The sequence below is a fragment of the Prionailurus viverrinus genome, chromosome C2 (genome assembly GCF_022837055.1).
Source record: "Prionailurus viverrinus isolate Anna chromosome C2, UM_Priviv_1.0, whole genome shotgun sequence".
Lineage (NCBI taxonomy): Eukaryota > Metazoa > Chordata > Mammalia > Carnivora > Felidae > Prionailurus > Prionailurus viverrinus.
The window spans coordinates 146,071,672-146,090,718 of NC_062569.1; the positions used below are offsets into that span (position 1 = coordinate 146,071,672).

Below are 19,047 nucleotides of genomic sequence, written 5' to 3' on the forward strand. Positions count from 1 at the left end.
TCAGATCCCTAGGTTTCTATCGTTCTACCAGCTGAAAATGGAACAAACGGAAATCGCTCTTGATCAAGGAAGGGAATCGAATAAAGGTTTCCAGGAAAAATGGAAAAAAAGAGAGAGAAAAAAAGGCACTACTTTTACTCCAGTGGGAAAAAGCAAAACTTCCTGTTCAGTTTTATCCCAATCCCACCATAGTGGAATCTGCCAGTCTCCAATCGCCATATTAGAACCACCTCGATTCAAAATTGGGCTACTGGAAATATTTTTGCCAATGCTCAAGTATTCAGGGGTAAAGTGTGTTAATGTGTGTATTTTTGAAATGTGTCAAAAATACGATGCGTTGACGGACAATAGATGGACAGATACGGGATAAGGAAAATACAAAACAAAAACAAAAACAAACCCCAATTATAGAATGGATGGTAGGTTCTGTATGTGTACAATTCTTTCATTTTCACTGGGCTTTTGGCAGACATAAAGTACTTTCAGACTGAGTACTGAGGCAAGACACTTGGCTTTACTGTCCTTTTCAATCAGAACAGAGAAATAAACTACCTGGGTACTTATGACAATGCACAATGAAGCATGAGTATTTATCCTTTGTTAAAAGGATACTTCATAACCTGGATGGCTATACAGGGTTCAGGGAGACCATCTCTGACTTGAGTATTCCCAATTCATTGTTAAGACTTGTCACAAACTGGTGCTGGCTGAGCCACTCAAGCATCATCTTTAAATCGTCTAACGTGAAGATGCTGATGATGATACTGAGGGGTCTGCAGAATGGCCAAAACTTTCTTCAGCTAGCTATGAGCCATCAGGCAGACAACTTCCAATCAGCCAAAGCCAACAGGCTGACATTGAGGGTTTCTCTTGGTTTCCATGATGGTGTAACTCTGCATTCGTTTTCGCTCCAAAGGGGTCTTAGCAGGAAAACTTCTGAGTGTCCTGCAGACTAAAATCGCTTAGTTTTAACGCAAATGCAGTTCTGAATTTAGGTTCATTGATTAACAACTGAAACCTAGCCAATGACAAGCACATTTCCTGAGGCTGGCACGCGTATTCGCAATCCGAATTTAAACATTCCCTGGCAAGTAAAAAGGTTAGGCGAGACAATTCTCAGGAGAAGTGCTCTACTGTGAGGTATAAATGGATCTGCAAAGTTTTCTTCACATGAGGACTCCGCGAGAAATTGTGGATACAAAGGTATGTCAGATTCTCAAGACACTTGGAGAACCCAACAGAACACGAGATGTTCACTGCACTAGGTTTTCAACAGACGTTTATCAACCGATTGGAGAGTAGGTTCGATTTAACTAACCCCCAACATTAGTTAAATGTAAGGTGCCTCAAGAACATAATACCCCACGTCAAGCTATGTAGGCTAGGTCTACGAAAACCTCCAACCATTCACAATTCTATCTATGCCTCTTCGGCACAATTGTGAATCGGCAGAAAGGTGACCCGGACAAAGGTCAGAACCTTCTCGGCAAATGCCAAGGAAGCCTCTTTTACTGGACAATTCCCTGCAAAATTCAGGGCTACCTCTTAAGAAAGGAGGGATAAAAGCGTGAATATCTTGATGTCACTAATACCTATGTTATGAAAATACCTTTCTTCCTAGATATATTTTACTGCTATTTATAGATGGTAGTATAGGTCTTCCTTCCTCACTGCTCCAAGGTGATGATTCCAGTCCTAAAAGAATATTTACTCTGGGACCATTTAAACTCTATAAACTCTAGTTTCCTCTTTACCAAATAGCAGCTCAAGGCTTCCCCAAACTAACACCGAAGCTAAAAATAAAGTTGCAGGCACTAGGCAAGGGTAAACAGCTTATGTGTCACCTGGTCTACCAAACATGCCATCCTTACTGAGAACAGGCATCGCTGTGTTTTCAGATTACAGAGCCACCATGTTTTCAGAATGGCAGGCCGTGACCTTGCTGAGACAGGACACACTGCTTTTTGCTAGACAAAGCCGGCTGTCATGCAAAGCAGCGACTCTCATTCCACAAGCAGGCTGAGAGAGCCCCTCCGGAACGGGAACGCGCTCACTTGCTGGCTTGGCGAATGAGAGAGGCGTCCCCAGCCAAAAGGAGGAGGGTGGCAGAGGGAAGCTGGAGGGAGGGCAAGATGAGTAAATGAAGGGCGGATCCCCAGGGAGCTGCCGGGAAGGAGGCAAGGGCAAGGAACCTGACACCAGGGAAGAGCTGTACTCCAGTGTTAGCCCCCACAAGGCCACATCTAATTCTTGCTCAACAGAAAGGTCAAGCTCACTGGAGTTCTACAGTGGAGTGGGGGTGACGGGGATCTTGAACGTCTGAATCCCCACAGTACCTGCCCTGCTCATGGCTGGCCTGGCCCCTTTGAGCGCACACAATCTTTTTCCTCCAAAAGGTACATATTGCTGGGATGAGGGAAGGCTTTCAGTTTTGAGGAGCTGTCTTCTGTGCTTATCACGCAGGATTGAATGCACAGCCTTCAGGAAATCTTTCCGGCTCTCTGGAGAGCTATGAAAAGAAAGAAGATTTACACGCGTTAGGGGGAAAAAGTACTTAACACATGGGGATCTTCTAATATTATCGGGGGCAGCCCAACAAATATCCCTGAAGACCAAAGGTTAAAGAGGCCACAACTCCAATTTCTGCGCTGAGCCATGTTTTCATTGCTGGAGATAGAGAACACACACTTCTTTCCCTTTATGCTTTGTGACTCATCTCCCGCAGCTAATGTGGGACAGACAGCCCATTGACGAATAGATTGATGGATACACTGATCCTGCACCAAGAAGTTGCCAGATTCTGCTTTTGACACTTAAGGCCTTTCGTTCCAAAATGTTTTTTTTACAGGCAAATGAACCACAGGATTCTCAGCTCTACAGAGCACCCAAAGACAGACATCCCAACGACCTTAGTTTCCTCTAGAGTTGGCCTTATGTTAAATATCAGCTACTCCCATGACACATTTCAACAAGTCAATATTCTTTTAAAGACTTTTTTAAATGTTATTTATTTTTGAGAGAGAGAGCATAAGGTTGGGGGGGGGGGGGCAGGTGGGACAGAGAGAGAGACACAGAATCCAAAGCAGGCTCCACGCTCTAAGCTGTCAGCACAGAGCCCGACACGGGGCTCGAACCACGAACCATAAAGATCATGACCTGAGCTGAAGCAGAAGCTTAACCGACTGAGCCACCCAGGTGCCCCACGACAAGTCAATATTAAAGCTACCTTGAAAAGAACTAAAAAAGGGGCGCCTGGGTGGCGCAGTCGGTTAAGCGTCCGACTTCAGCCAGGTCACGATCTCACGGTCCGTGAGTTCGAGCCCCGCATCAGGCTCTGGGCTGATGGCTCAGAGCCTGGAGCCTGTTTCCGATTCTGTGTCTCCCTCTCTCTCTGCCCCTCCCCCGTTCATGCTCTGTCTCTCTCTGTCCCAAAAATAAATAAACGTTGAAAAAAAAATTAAAAAAAAAAAAAAAAAAGAAAAGAACTAAAAAATCTTCCCAAGCCCTAATTCCCACAATAAAAACCTTCCTCCTAGGTAAGAGTAATTTTTCTAATTAGGTCGTCGGTATTTCTACCCAGGTAAGTGGCACTTAGTCTTCCGTATTAATGACGAATGAATACAGCATCTCTAGGGGCGGGCTCACCAAAGTCCATGGACTTTGCCAACAAAATCACAAACATGTTAGCCTACGCAGATAGTACCCGAGTTTGAACTCAGTGTTCATTTCTGTAATATTTTAGGCAAAGTAGCCTCCGTGAGCCTTGGCTCCCCATAGGTAAAATGGAATAATGGAACCTCAGTCTGGCTAAATGAAATAATGCATGTGGTGGGGGGTGGGGAAGGCGCGGCGTCTGGGTGGCTCAGTCGGTGAAGCGTCCAACTGTAGGTTTCGGCTCAGGTCATGATCTCATGGTGATGACCTGGAGCCCCGAGTCAGGCTCTGCAGTGAGAGCACAGCACCTTTTTGAGATTCTCTCTCTCTCTCTCTCTCTCTCTCTCTCTCTCTCTCTCCCTCTCTTTCTGTCCCTCCCCCACTTGCTTGCTCTCTCTCCAAACAAACTTAAAATAAGTATATAAGTAAATAAAAAGAAATTAGGTTAGTGAGATCATCGTCTATGTTCTGATAAGATCAGTTTAATTTGCCGGATCAGTGTTATTTGTTGTGCAAGAAAAAGCACGTGGCGTCTAGGGACGCACACGCAGATGTGCAGAGCCCCGAGGGGGTTGAGGGGACATCGAGCAGTCACGTCCCTTCCCTCTGGGCTGCACAGTCTCACAGCCCCAGGCTCACCTGCAGCACAGGTGGAAGATCCTCTCCGGCCTCCCTTCAGACTCAGACTTTACATGGACAATTTCACACACGGCATTTGCTTCCGCGTCTACATAAATTAAAACGAGGAGGGATTAGCGTACGTTCCAAAGAGATACGTTTGCATTTCTACAAAAGCATGTTCTACGCCCTGGCGTAAGATTAAATAGCGCAGAGCCGCATAAGACCAAAGGTCCTTCACCACCATCCTGTCAGCTCAGAGAGACAAAGTGAGAGCTTAACGGGTGTTAAGAAAAAGAAATGCTTGGAAATTTTCCAGTTGCTACAATCTCCTGCTAGATGGTCTAAAAGGGCAATCAGTCAATCATATTGATCACAGAACTACCCCTTTAGCTGCACGGCCTGTTTGGCCGGACTATTTCCATTAAGTGAGTGGTTCTTTTGGCAACGGTTGGACTAGACAGAACCCGAGATGCCAGTGCAGAGTGCAGCAGGCCAGTGCTATCGAGAGGCAGGTCCTCGTGTCCCTGAGAAGAGCCTTCCCTGTGAGTGGCCAGGCCCGTGTCCTGGCCAAGCAGGTCCTGGAAACAGATGGGCCTCCTCCCCTTTCTCAGCACCCCCAGGGTGCCCACTCTGAGGGAAGCAAAACTGGGATGCCCAGAGGCGGGGACAGTTGTCCTTTAAAGTCATTTCTAAGCTTTGCCACGTCGGCATACCATGGTCTTTGAAGTCAGAAATAGTGTTTGTGGAAAGGACAATTACTGCAATCAGCAAAGGCTGCACACTGCGAGGTCTCAGCCTTACCCAGCGTGGTACCGAGAGCCCCGGTCACAAACCCTCATTGTGCCCACACGATTTAAGCCCAACCAGGGCTCATCTGCAAAAATGTTCACGAATCTTCCCAAATGAAGATAAAAATCGAGAAATCGCACATTCTGGTTTCTCGGAGCCACTGGAATGTATCTCATGACGAGAAACAAGTTGGCTAATCTTTCTAACTCACGTAAAAAAAAGCTTTTATCTTGATTATCTTAAACATGCTTTGAATGAAAGCATGAAAGAGTGAGAATGGAACAGCACAACACAAAGATGGCTTTGTTGCCACAATTTAAATTCTTTGTGTACGTGGTCCTCAGCGAAGGCAAAATATCTGGCCGAGAAGCCAACAGTTGGCCACGGATGCAAGCTTTCCCATTTATAAAACAGGCACAACGTACGAACTAGATAATCTGCAACCTACGGTTACAAAACAAGACAAGAAGAGTGTTTAAGTGCCCCATCCTCGGAATGCTACTCCAGCTAATAACTTCCAGGTTCTGGCGAATCAAATAAAGTAAAAAGGCACCAGAGTAAATTGCTGTGCCTCAAGGTTGGGAAGAAACCTTCTTAAGGCAAATGATCATCCCAAATACATTCGTCCTATGGGGTTTCTGCATTTGAGTGTTTCTACAAGAGATCACAAAAAGTGAGGGAAGAAGCTCTGGTTTAATTTCAGTGAGTAATTGAAGGTTCACTAAAACCGCATGACGTGGGACTTGATTTTATGAGGATCAGAGCCAATTTTATTACTCATGGAGGTGACGCGTGGAAACAGGGAAGGATGAGGAACACGCACCGGGCACCAAGAACTTAATGCTCACATCAGATGCCAGAAGAGGATACAGAAATACGGATCTACTGTGCATTGCAGAGGTCCCTTCCATGGCCTCCCTTCACTACCAGACAACTGCACCTGTTGTCCAAGTGGGATGGGCTTTAATGGCTTTATTTTGTGCTTTTGGTGGCCTTTACGGGCCCCCCGGTTAAAAAGCTAGTGAGTGATTTTCTGTGGGCTTTAATCTGCTCACGGTCTCAAGGATTCTGTCCAGAAGTACAAGACTCACTGCTACTCAGATATTAGGCACTATAATATTAATACATATAACAGGATTGACTAGAACTCCTTGAAACAATATTGAAAACATTCCATCCATTCGCTTAGTTCATGCATGCATGCATGCATTCATTCATTCAAATATTTCATACATGGCTGGGAACACAAGAGGCAGTAGAGAGACTGAGGAAAAAGAGATAAATATAGAAGAAAAAGGAAGGTTACAGAGGTTACGCCAAAGAAAGGATTCAGACCAACCGTTCATACACACGTTGGAAACATGCACCCGGCATGTTCCCGTGTTTACCTGCACTTGCCAAAGCTCGAACCTGCAGAGCTTCGGTGGGGATCATGTGCCGAAACCGGAAGGGGTCCCAGTCCTCATAAATTGAAAGCCTGTGAGATCCTACCTGCAGGAAGAGAAGGAAGCGGGTGCGTGGGGTGATCTGCTTCAACCTGGACCGGACCCCCCCACCACCACAGACACACACCCACACCCCCCACACCCACACCCAGACAACTAGTGAGGCTGGAACACCCCGTGCTGGTCTGGAGGGACCTCAGCCCCACAGGAAGGAAGATGAAAGGGATTGCCCAAAAGGGGGACAGAAAAAAGGAAACAAGTGTCAGGAAGGTTCTGGCCATGACGGGCCCCAATAGCTCTTCACGTTTCATGCTCTCAATGTGCACCTGCCAAAGAGAAGGCGGGGTAGGCAATTTCCTCCCGTTCTTAGCAACACTTCAAATGTATTTAAAAAGAAAGGAAGGAAGGAAGGAAGGAAGGAAGGAAGGAAGGAAGAAAGAAAGAAAGAAAGAAAGAAAGAAAGAAAGAAAGAAAGAAATCACACGAGGCTTGTGCCTGACCAAGGGGCAGAATGGTAATTATGCAGATAAAAACTACGAAGCAGACAGAAACGGAGTTACTTTCAAACCAGGGGAGACATAAGAAGTCTTACAAGTTTCTTCTTCTGTTTGGAACCGTCTTTATACACAAGGACCACAGCAGTTTTGAAGACTGGAAAAAGAGGAGACAAGGTGGTTACAGCACATAACACACGGGCTTTCCTCTGAACTCCGATAATGGACACTACAGTTCCCAAGAAGACAGCAAGGGGCATGTGAGCCAGCCCCGACCCCACCTTCTGCTCATTTACCCCATCCACACGGCTCCAAAGCCTCCTGAGATGACAATTTTCCAAAAACCACAGAAAGCCTAAGTAAATGGAAATAAACCCTCCCGCTCCACTGGAACCTTTTTTTTTTTTTTTTTAACGTTTATTTATTTTTGAGACAGAGAGAGACAGAGCATGAATGGGGGAAGGTCAGAGAGAGAGGGAGACACAGAATCTGAAACAGGCCCCGGGCTCTGAGCTGTCATCACAGAGCCCGACGCGGGGCTCGAACTTACAGACTGTGAGATCATGACCCGAGCTGAAGTCGGACGCTCAACCGACTGAGCCACCCAGGCGCCCCTGGAACCTTTTTAAAGCAAGTTTAATCATGGTGTGATTTCAAGTTTAAAACTTCGGCAGAATGCATTTAACAAAAATGTACTGGTTCAGCAGCTGGAGGAATAGTACAAACCTCGATGATGGTAACAAAGCTTACAGGGATTTAGATTTATGCCAGCTAACCTAATAAATAGTGCACACACACTCACACACACACACACACACACACACACACAGTATTGATAATTCAGGAAACAGAACTCATCTTTTTTGACCTAAAGAAATGAAAATGCGTTTATGAAACCAGAATGCAATTGCACTTCTTCCAAATGGGGCTGAATCACAGGAAGGATCCAGGGGCAGGGAGCTTGCCGGTTTACTCTTACAGTCTTTGAGGGGTAGAGGAGACCCAATAGTTGTGCACACTCCAGAGTTCCTTAAACAATGCCAAGCATGGTGACCACTCAGTGACTCTGACTCTTCCTAGAGGGAAGGAAGAACGGGTGCCCAGGAGACCAGAAGATGGGCAAGCCCATCGCTGGCTCTTGGATGCAAGGACTCCATCCCTCTTCCCGCTCTGGCCCCAAGAGCCAGGGCCCAGGTGGTCACACAGCAGCTGGAGGGGCCATGCCTGGTGTACCAGACCCAGGATCACAAAGGGAAGGAATATTCTGAGCATTCTCAGGGAGGGGCTCCCAGGCCTTCTGGAGACCAACCCCAAGTATCTGGCTCATTTTCTGTCCTTATAAATGGACATTTATTATAAATGAATCGGCTTCTCCTTGGTGCAAAATGCCTCTAACTTCCACTGCAGAAACCAGCCTGATGGTGTAAAGAAACCAGCTCTAGCCACTGGGTCTGGACTGCCCCTGGCCCTTCACGCTCACAGCATCCCACCCCTCAAGAGTTCCAGAGGGTCGGGGCGCCTGGCTGGCTCAGCCGGTGAAGCATCCAATTTTTGGTTTCAGCTCAGGTCATGATCTCACGGTTTGTGAGTTCGAGCCTCATGTCAGGCTCTGTGCTGACAGCACGGAGCCTGCTTGGGATTCTCTCTCTCTCCCCCTCTTTCTGCCCCTACCCCACCAGTGCTGTCTCTGTCTCTCTTAAAATAAATAAATGAAAGAAAGAAAGAAAGAAAGAAAGAAAGAAAGAAAGAAAGAAAGAAAGAAAAAAGGAGGGAAGAAAGAAAAAGAATCCCAGAGGATTGACGGAGAGGTTCCCTCTCCAAAGTCCCCACTGGCCCAATAAGGCTGTACCTGCTCTGCACGGTGACTAACACTGGCACCTGAAGAGGCCCTACATTCCCACCAGAAGCCTTCAGAAATCACCACGGCCGGGACAATGGGTCCATTTAAAACCGAGGGAGCTCCACCCCAGGACAGGGTGTCCAGTGACCTTAGTCTCAGAAGACCCACCAAGTCACTGGGACTACAGCTCAATGGGGTGGTTGCCATGGTTCTAAAAAGGCTACTGGCCTGCCTCAGCTTACCCTTACCTCAACTATCTTGGATCACAGCGGTGGGGCCAGAGCGGTCCTCAGCAGGGGCTGTGACCACCTCCACCTTAAACCCTCCCTGATCCCCTGGGACTAGTCTCACTCAGCTGACTGGAGGTGTTGCCCAGTCTCTTCCACATGACCCCCACCAAAACTCCTAGCTACCCCTTGCCAGCCCCAAGCACTCCTCTACACCCCCAGCCGTGAACATCTAATACCCTGCAAGGCAGAAGCCCAGACCAACTATTTCTTTTCTTTTTTTTTTTTTTTAAGGTGATAATCATCAGCATTCAGTACAGATTAGCCATCCTGTGAGTAAGAACATCAAGGTGCTGAGGTATACATCAGTACATCAATTTGTTTCAGAGGAAAGCTGCACTGTCTCCTGAGAGGAGAGATTCAAATCAAAAGACAACCACGTTTTAACCCCAGAGCTGCCTGTTCAATGGTAATTACCCTGCTTCCCTTACAGCAACTCCTCTTCACTTCAAAAGGCATTTCTAAGGCCGTTTGCTCTGCCTTGCTACCTGAAATCACATCAAAACTGCCAAACATGACCTTGGAGGACTGAAAACCCGTAAGTAAGCTCATGATGGTGAGGACAGTCTGCCTTTACTCATAATCCTGGTTTGTTTTTCTCAATTTTTTAAAATTAATGTTTATTCATTTTCTGAGAGAGAGAGACAGAGACAGAGCGTGAGCAGGGGAGGGGCTGAGAGAGAGGGAGACACGCAATCCAAAACAGGGTCCAGGCTGTGAGCTGTCATGTCAGCACAGAGCCTGATATGGGGGCTCGAACCTGCAAACCGCAAGATCATGACCTGAGCCGAAGTCAGACACGTAACTGACTGAGCCACCCTGGTGCCCTCTGGAGATGACTCTTACTTAATAAGCTTGCCTCCACCTCCCATAGAGCCTTGGGCAATTCTCACCTCGTTAACTATGGCCCCGGCGGAGTCTACTGGCAGTGTGATCACCGATCACTGGGGCTGGGTGTGCAACTTCCATTCACACCCAGCACAGGTGTTGGGGGCTCCCTTTTGGTGAGCCTCCCCCCCTCCCCCGCTCCCAGCCCCAGTAAGCAACCCACGGGGCAGGGAGCAGAATGATGCAGAGTGGAACACACACTGTCCTCCCTCTGAGCCTGTGCAGCAAGAGGCAGCTAAGGCCCCAAACCTCAAAAACAGCCTGTTCCTGAACCCTTTGTAAACCACCCTGGAAACTGGGGCCAGCTGCCTATTCAGCACAGCCTGCGAATACAGGCGCTCATTTGGTTACATATGGTCTATGGTTGCAGTTTGGCTACATATGGCTTCTGGCCCTGAAAACCTAAAACATTTACAATGTGGCCTTTTACAGGGTAGGTTGGTTGACCCCTACTTTCTCCCACTCAAATTATTTTCTGGTTTTAAATCTGTTCATTTCTAACCCCAGGAAATCTGTACAATTCAGGACATAGTCGTGAAAAAGTCCCAATGACGGAACTCTGGAATTGTTCACCTGTAGCCCAGAATCAGAAACAGGTAGGTAAGACCGTTTGGGTCATTTACTTGGGAATCATACTTCCTAGAAATGACCTACCATGAAGCATCAGAAAGCTGCCAGCCCTTCCAAGAAGAAATTGCAACATAAGAAACACAACTGGTAAGTGGGGGGTGGGGGGTGGGGGGGGTAGGGAAAGAAAACACTCTCCTTACCCCTGCCAAAAGCACCCCGCCCCCATCAAAAGCTACCAACGTGTTATAATATCCCAATACTTTCTTGTATGACGCATGTAGTCACGTATTTTTCTTGCACACTTCTACCCACCTTTTATTTTTTTACTGTTTATTTATTTATTTTGAGAGAGCGCACGAGAAGGGAGAGGGGCAAACAGAGAGAGAGAGAATCCCAAGCAGGCTCCAAGCTATGAGCACAGAGCCCGAACCCACAAACCACAAGCTCATGACCTGAGCCGAAGTCAAGAGTGGGACGCTCAACAAACTGAGCCACCCAGGCGCCTGCCCACCTTTGTTATGTTTAATGAAATGGCATCACTACTCTAGTGGCTTTTTGAAAATGTTACAAAGGTCACTACGTTTTTCCATGAAGGCTGAGTGATCTAAGTGAGAAGTTCAACAGTCTTTATGTTCAACACTCCGATTTTAATATCACTAGGATGTTCCACTTGGGGAGACTCTGTTCACATCGCGGGGGGAGGAAAAAAAGAAGTGTTCCGGTTAAAGAAGCTTAAGCAACAACCTCTTGAAGGCAAGGTAAGAAAATGGAAATGCTAGATTTCCTTTATTTTAGGTTCCCACCCATGAGTCTTCTGTAGAGGCTAGGAGAAGACACAACATAAAACAGAAGCACACACTGTTGGTCGTTTTGCACCCAGAACGGCACTGCAGGCCGTCCAAGCATTCAAACTGCAACAACAAGCCGTATTTCCTAAATTACCCACAATTCCCGGTGTGCCAAAACACAGTTTTCTCTCTCGAAGACATTTCACAATACGACCACGTGAGAGTCCTGATTACAGCAACTGCATCCATCTGAACCAGTTTATTGAAAAAAAGAAATCACGCACAAGCATCTCTACTTTTGCTAGTATTTGCCCTACTGTGATTGAGAAGCACCCCACAAGTGAGCAAGGCACCCACCACAGGTGAGCTGAGAATCAGAGTCCTGAATCCCAGCACCACACACAACAGCAGAGTCAGCGAGGATAAAAGATGTCAGATTTGAGGTCGCAGAAAAAGACGGTGTTTTCATTTTTGCCCATCGGCTTTTCCCTGGTGTATTGTTAACCTGTTATTTTGAAAAGATATGCAGAGGGGGGTTGGGTGGCTCAGTTGGTTAAGCGTCCGACTTCGGCTCAGGTCATGATCTCACAATTCATGAGTTCGAGCCCTGTGTGGAGCTCTGTGCTGACGGCCCAGAGCCTGGAGCCTGCTTCCAGTCCTGTGTCGTCTTCTCTCTCTGCCCCTCCCCACTCCTGCTCTCCCTCTCCCTCCCCGCCCCTTTCTCAAAAATAAACATTAAAAAAGGGTTTTTTTAATAAAAAATTTAAAAAAAAGATATTCACAGCAGGGACGACAACAAACTCTTTCTCTGCCTGCGTGTTCATACACGGGGCAGGCTTGGCTCGGCCATTCCTTCCCTCCCACGTAGCTGGTGCTCACACTGGCCATACTTAACTGGAAGGTTTCATGCACTGTTTGTGACATGTTGGTGCTCAAGGCAGGAAGACCGGTTCAGATAACTGGAATGAACTTCATTTTAATAAACTGGGTCTTGGGAAAGAAATGTTCTTGTTTTGGGAAATAAGCCCAGCCTCCCTCCCTGGGCCCACCCTCACCAGCCCTGTTCTGATAACGTACCAAAGGCTGCCAGTTCTGGCTCCTTTTTCCACTTTCCCAGGGAGGCTGGCGGGTTTGGCCAAATCACGGTGGTGTGCAAAAGCAGGTCCCCCATGCTCAGATCTGCAACCTGAGAAGCACAGAAAAAAAAAAACAAAAAACAAAAAACAAACTTGCAGGTGGTTGTTACAATATTCAGATTTTTAGGTTTTCAAATCTGGCAGGCTGATGGCAATCTCATTTCACAAAAATATGGTCTTTAACAACATCTGGTCACTTTTTTTTTTCTTTTTCTTTTAAACAGATTTCCCATATTTTTTAAATTTTTTAATGTTGATTTTTATTTGAAAAAGAGAGAGAGAGAAAGAGACAGAGACTGTACACGAGTGGAGAGGGGCAGAGAGATGGAGACAGAATCTGAAGCAGGCTCCAGACTCCCAACTGCCAGCACAGAGTCTGACGCAGGGCCGGAACTCAAGAGCCATGAGATCATGAACTGAGCCGAAGCTGAACACTTAACGGACTGAGCCACCCAGGTACCCCTGGTCCCTTTGTTTTCTTTATCCCACATTTATCTACAAGAATTTCAAGACTAGAGTGGCAAAAGGTAGAAATTGGGGCCTCAAAATTCACACACAGTAGCCTGGAGCCTGTCAAAATTGATCTATACAACTGGCCAAGCTCTGTGTTCAAATAGAGACAGTTCCCCAAGAAGAGACAAATGGCCATCGATCACAGACACCCCCCCCCAGAAAACTAGGCATTTCCACCTATGGGTTTAAATCCCCTTGGAGCCAAGGTTTTTCTGGAAAGCAGTGGAACCAATGATTTTTTCTTCTTCCAGCTCATTCTAAAGGTTTGATTTCACTTTAGAGGAGGAAGAGAGAAGCCAACTGAGGAGTCTGAAGAGTGTTCTTTCAGTATGTGCAGCGTGAGCTCAGGGATCCGCAGAGATCATGGGGTGTGGTCACACGGCTGGGGGAGACTGAGCACAAGCCTGGTCCAGATGCGTCTTTGGGTCGTAGAGCCATCCAGACATGATGCTGCGGCAGTCCAGTGCTGATACTTCCCGACAGCCACCTCTGCCTCTGTCACCGGAGTCCAGGGCCCATTTGCAAGCCCATCCACACCTCAATCTCCTGCCCACTCAGCAGCCAATTCACAGGGAGGAGAAGCATCTGGTCTCTTGACCTGCTCTCTGTGCAGGCACATTAGGGGACAAGGCTTTACAAACAATCAGAGTCCGTGGTCCACCCACTGATAAATACTAAACACTGCCAATAGGTTCCGCATCCAGAGATCAAGCTCAAGGCAGTATTTCAGATACTCCAAAACTTGATGTTGAGCTTCTCAAAGACAGATGGGTCATTTTGCTGCTTATAATCTGACAGGGTTTCTGGAAATAGCAGCAGCGACCCGGCAGCCCTCTGCTGACCACAGTGCCATTTGGCGTTGTTCATCCTGAGTCACCAAGCCAGATGCTGGTGCTGGGGATGCGGCTCCAGCAGTACAAAATCCAGTGGTGTCAGGGCACCTGAGAGGCTCAGTCGGTTAAGCACTGGCTTAAGACTTCGGCTCAGGTCATGATCTCGCGGTCTGTGAGTTCGAGCCCCATGTCAGGCTCTGTGCTGACAGCTCAGAGCCTGGAGCCTGCTTCGGATTCTGTGTCTCCCTCTCTCTCTGCCCCTCCCCCGCTTGTGCTCTGTCTCTCAAAACAACGAATAAACGTTAAAAAAAAATTAAAAACACAAACCAAACCAAAATTCAGTGGTGTGGTTACCACTATAGTGACTGGGGGATCAATAATAATAATTACTGACCTGTATTATTAGTAAGTAGTATAGCCAAGGATAAAAAAAATTAATCAATCTTAGTTTGTTTGTACATATGAAATAACTAGTCAACCACCTCCCAGGACAGTCTCAACTAAGGTAACTATAGTCTCTACTACCCATGCCCCAAGCATCCGCACAAAAAAGGAGTGTTTATACACAGAAGTCAAATTCCCAGGTACCATTCTGGGCCACCGCCTTAGGGGATATGTCTTTAAACATGATTGAGGGTCACTGGGGCAGATCATTCTCCAAACTCTACTTCCTTCTCCAACATAATTCTGTATCGGCACCCTCTGCCATGTGACTTTCTAGCACCGCCCACTACACCAGGCAAATCCCTGATGACTCTGCACGTGGCCATGTGCCTTGGGCCTCGGACTTGCCATAGTAAGTTTCCACCAGCCCTCCTGGGCTTCCACCTTCCATGGAAAGGATACACCCAAGACAGCCACTGCTTCTTCAGCCCGGATCCCGAAAGGATGACAAGTAGAGTGTACCTGGGCTTTACGTTCTAGAGCTCACCAAGAGACGCCAGAGTTCCCCTGGCCCACATACCTGAGTGTGGTGGTATTCACTGAGATGTTATTTGTCACATAGTGAAAAGGGACTGATGTAGTCCCAGTCCATGTGGTTATGCTCTGTTTTCAAGTTTCCACATGGCCCATGGAATAAGGGTGTCAGCGCTGCCCATCCTGGCCAACAGTATCTCCCTTGGCCTTCTATTTGTCACCTTCTCAATTTTCTGCCCAAACCTCAAGACTAAGCTCTGCTTAGAAGTCTGGCCTGTTCTACTCGGCCACGTCTTTTGGGCCCAAAGGGGACATGCCCTCTTTGGTCTTTTCTTCATCCTACCAAAGCAAAAGGGATGCTCTACGTGGTCCAGCTCAACTCCGTAGGGTTTAACATGGGGAGGTTGAAGGCCTCCCAGCTTCATCATACAGTATTTTCTTGAACAGCTTTGTTCTTTGTGCACATATCTGCCTTCAGGGACCACCTGAGGAAAGTGGCTGATGACAAGATGAGATATGGTAATGTGTCCCTGGAATGTTACCATTTCAATAGTGACCCACCTTTCCCAACAGATACTGATAAATGTTCCTATTCATAACTGTTGACAAACTGTTCATAAACCCATTCTAGGTTTTTACTGGATATTGCCATTAAAAAGGAACTACAATGATCAGGAATCCGCTCTGTGGGAATCAGGACATAACCTACGTGCCTCTAACTGGCTGCCTCTCAAAGTTTCCATAATTGCTCCAATGTATGTGGCAAGGAGTGTGATAACTGATCTGTGCACTATTTCCCCAGGACACACATTTCCCTCAGGTCTTGTGTTTGTGAAATTGAGACCACTCCATCCTTTTCAGTTTGAAGACCATCCTCAAAGAGAGATTGCATGGAACTTGAGGCCTTCTCCTTGCCTAATCAAGGATCGTTGGCTACTAAACCTCTGCTCCACTTTGGGCACCTACTTCTTTCTTATTCTTCTTACGGGGTTAAAACACAATCTTCCGTTGCTTTCTTTGGCATCTTTTCCAAGCCTTGATCTTTCTGGGCTTTGGACGTCCTAATACTGAGATAGGATTTTCCTTCTCTTTAATACTGGTTCTCAGTTAAATGTCTCCCTTTATCTTTTGCACATTTCTTTTCACAAAATCTCAGCCCACGGGAGGCTATTTTGTACCGCACTTTGTCTCTTTGTTCCTCGCTAGAAAGATTTCTTACTTGATTGTCAGAATTTCATTGTAGAGGACGGGCAGTTTCACCAAAGCCATGTTCCCTTTCACGGTCCTTGACTTTTGAATCATATTCATCTTTTTTTTTTTCCCTAAATGCTTTGCAATCCACTATCCATATCACTTTCTAGTCTTTAGCACAACAAGGTCTTTGCCCCCAAGGTCATTAAAATCCAGAAGCTAGCTTGATGCCTCATGAACAATATAATGAAAATGTTCATTTCCCAGGCCCAATAAAATTCACTTCTGTCAAAATTAAAATAAACTAAAACACAGGGGAGGAAGTGTTGTGATAAAAAAATGTTTGCAGTATTGGGGTGCCTGGCTGCAGAAGCCTGATCTTGGGGTCGTTCGTGAGTTTGAGCTTCACATTGGGTATAGAGATTGCTTAAAAATAATAACAATAATAAATAATAAATATATATATATAATAAAAATAAATAATAAATAAATACTTTTAAAAATGCTGCCAGTATTATTTGTAGTAGTCAATGAAACCAAGAGATCTGTCTAATGACAGGAAATTAAGTAAACCATTGTTCGCCCACACAATGAAATATTACACAATAATTTAAATGATTGTTTTGAATAATTTAAAAGAACATGGAAGTTTTTTGTTCAATATTAAATAAACAAGGCATAAAATTATTTTCAAAGTATAATTTTCTAAATCAAAGCAAACACCCAAACATTAAGAGTGGTAAGTGCTTTGTTTTGAAATCGAAGAGATTTTTCTCCTTGTCTTTTCCCGTATTTTGCCCTCTCACAAGCATCCCACGGCTTTCTTCTTACAAAGGTTTTATAAGAAAATGAGAACTCAGTCCAGAGTAGCCGTGCCCACCTTTTCTAAACTCTTGATTGATTACATCATCTGCCAGGTAGACTGAGAACATTCTCATGCTCTGCTTGTCACACCGTAGAAAAAAATAAATGGTGTTTCAGTGGAACACTGTGGATCCTCTAACACACCCTCCCGAGCCGTCAGACTCCAGCCCTCCATGCTGCCTTTGAGCTCCTCTGCAACTCTCTTGAAGGTGTAGGCAATGGTTGTCCAGTCAGGCGCTGACTTGACTTCCTCCCACTGTGGAGAAGCCAGTGTGTCTCCATTTGCAAACGATCACACTATTTCTTCATGTCTTATCCACACCTGTGCTAGTCCAGCTTTTCCAAGAAACCGTGGTGACGTCTGCCTGGTTCCCTCCTATCATCTGAGTAACATAAATGTCTTAATATGTCTTTGCTTTTACATCTAGAGGAGGGCCCATGATTTTACCTCTGTCTGAAAATCAGCCTTTAGCAGTCTGAAAACTTGTTTTGTTTCCCTGAAGACATCAAAATGAACCCAGACAGTAATCCTGTGTACCTTGAGGATAAGGCTGTTTTCTCTCTGCTTAGACTAAACAACCAAGTTTCCCCGCCCCCTTGTCTTTTACCCTCTTCGTCATCCCAGTAGGAGTGATTTTCTTCCTGGTTCCCTCCCAGCGTTTCTCCTTTCTTTTCTTTTAAAGGCAGAAAGCAAACCCGAGGAGAATATTCCAGCCGACTGCACAGAGGCAGTGATGAACGTTATTACATACCCTATCCCTCGGATTCATCTCAGTATTATCAGAATTTTTATTCACATAAGCTCTTGTCAATGACTCAGGCATTATTTATAATTTGTTCTCAGTTTTTCTCAAGTGTATCTGGCCCTGTCACTCTTTCTTCTAAGTAGGTTTTTAGGTAGACTTAAAAAAAAAACAGATTTAGAGTCATTTGAAATTTTCATTCATTTAGCAAATATTGACTGAGCCCCTACGACAGGCTGAGCATTATTCTAATCTCGAGGGATGCAGCTTCGGCCTTTTACGGTGCTTACGGAAGCAGCCCAAGCCATGGTCATGGGGGTTCAGGCTCACACATAACAGAATAAAACCAGAGGTCCCGAGAGGGAAGGAATGAGACTCAGAGACACGGTTCTGATATTAAGAACTAATTCAGCTGAGGAAGAAAATTCACTTATAGCCTTGGATAAAGGGTAAAAGTTCCACCGACAAAAACAATAGCTTCGTAACTCTTTCACTTACAAATAACACCTTCAGAAAACAATGGAACCAACCCAGCTTTACTGCCAGGTGTTCTGAGAGGCCGGCCCCCTTACCTCTTTTTTCTCACCGGTCTGTTCAGCAATGAGCTGGTCAAACACAGCCCCAAATTCTTCATGAATTTTCTGCATTTCATTGATATGACTTGCAACCTTGTTCATAGTCTTGATGGCCACTGGAAGAAAACGGCCGTGAAAGGCAAAGGCTGTTCAGAGACGGTCACGGAGACACGGGCAGGGGGGGCGGGGGGCAGACCTCGGGGCCGGGGCCTCACCGTCCAGATGGTAGTGCTCCTCGCTCTCGGCATCCGTCAGGGCAAAGAGCTCCTTCAGCAGCAGCGGGTACTTGAGGATCCTCTGGATGGGCTTGATGAGGTAAGACTCGAGAGTGGCCGAGTGCTGCTGTTTCGGGTTCTGGGCATCTAAGAACGCCTTGAAAGCCGTGTCCGTCTTGGCTGGAAGAGATTAACGCAGGCTGTCAGGATGGAACCTCCAAATGACCCCCTCCCCACATTTCCCTCACTTTTTCCAAGGTGCCTTTCCACAGGACTGAGTGGAGAGTGTGTTGCAGGAGGAAGGAAGGCAGGGGCCCCAGGGAGACAACTGGAAGAGCCTGTCAGGCTTCTTTGTTTGGGGGCAATAATGGAGTCTGAGTAAAGGGATAACAGGGTTTGTAAATCCTACACCTGGGCTTTCAGGGGCTGCTGTTCATCCTCCTTGTACTAAGAACGTCTTTTTTTTTTTTTTTTTTTTTTTGGAGTTTATTTATTTTGAGAGACAGAGAACGAGCAGGGTAGGAACAGAGAGAGAGGGGAGAGAGAGAATCCATGCTGCTAGTGCAGCGTCCGACGCAGTCCTTGAACTCACGAACTGTGAGATCATGACCTGAGCTGGACGGAGCCAAGAGTCAGATGCTTAACTGACTGAGCCACCCAGACGCCCCAAGAATGTATTTTTA

General features: G+C 46.3%; 1 protein-coding gene across 7 annotated transcripts in view; it reads right to left on the reverse strand.

The window, feature by feature from the left end:
• Positions 1-19,047, reverse strand: part of TIAM1 (TIAM Rac1 associated GEF 1) — a 396,054-nt gene that overhangs the window by 3,801 nt on the left and 373,206 nt on the right. For all 7 annotated transcript variants that reach the window (XM_047874694.1, XM_047874692.1, XM_047874689.1 and 4 more), the window contains 7 exons: positions 18,365-18,544; positions 18,147-18,265; positions 12,454-12,562; positions 7,102-7,160; positions 6,453-6,555; positions 4,294-4,381; positions 2,337-2,509 (listed from right to left, as the gene is read on the reverse strand). In XM_047874694.1, coding sequence (XP_047730650.1) covers positions 2,337-2,509; positions 4,294-4,381; positions 6,453-6,555; positions 7,102-7,160; positions 12,454-12,562; positions 18,147-18,265; positions 18,365-18,544 — 831 coding nt within the window. The remainder of the gene's footprint in view (positions 1-2,336; positions 2,510-4,293; positions 4,382-6,452; positions 6,556-7,101; positions 7,161-12,453; positions 12,563-18,146; positions 18,266-18,364; positions 18,545-19,047) is intronic.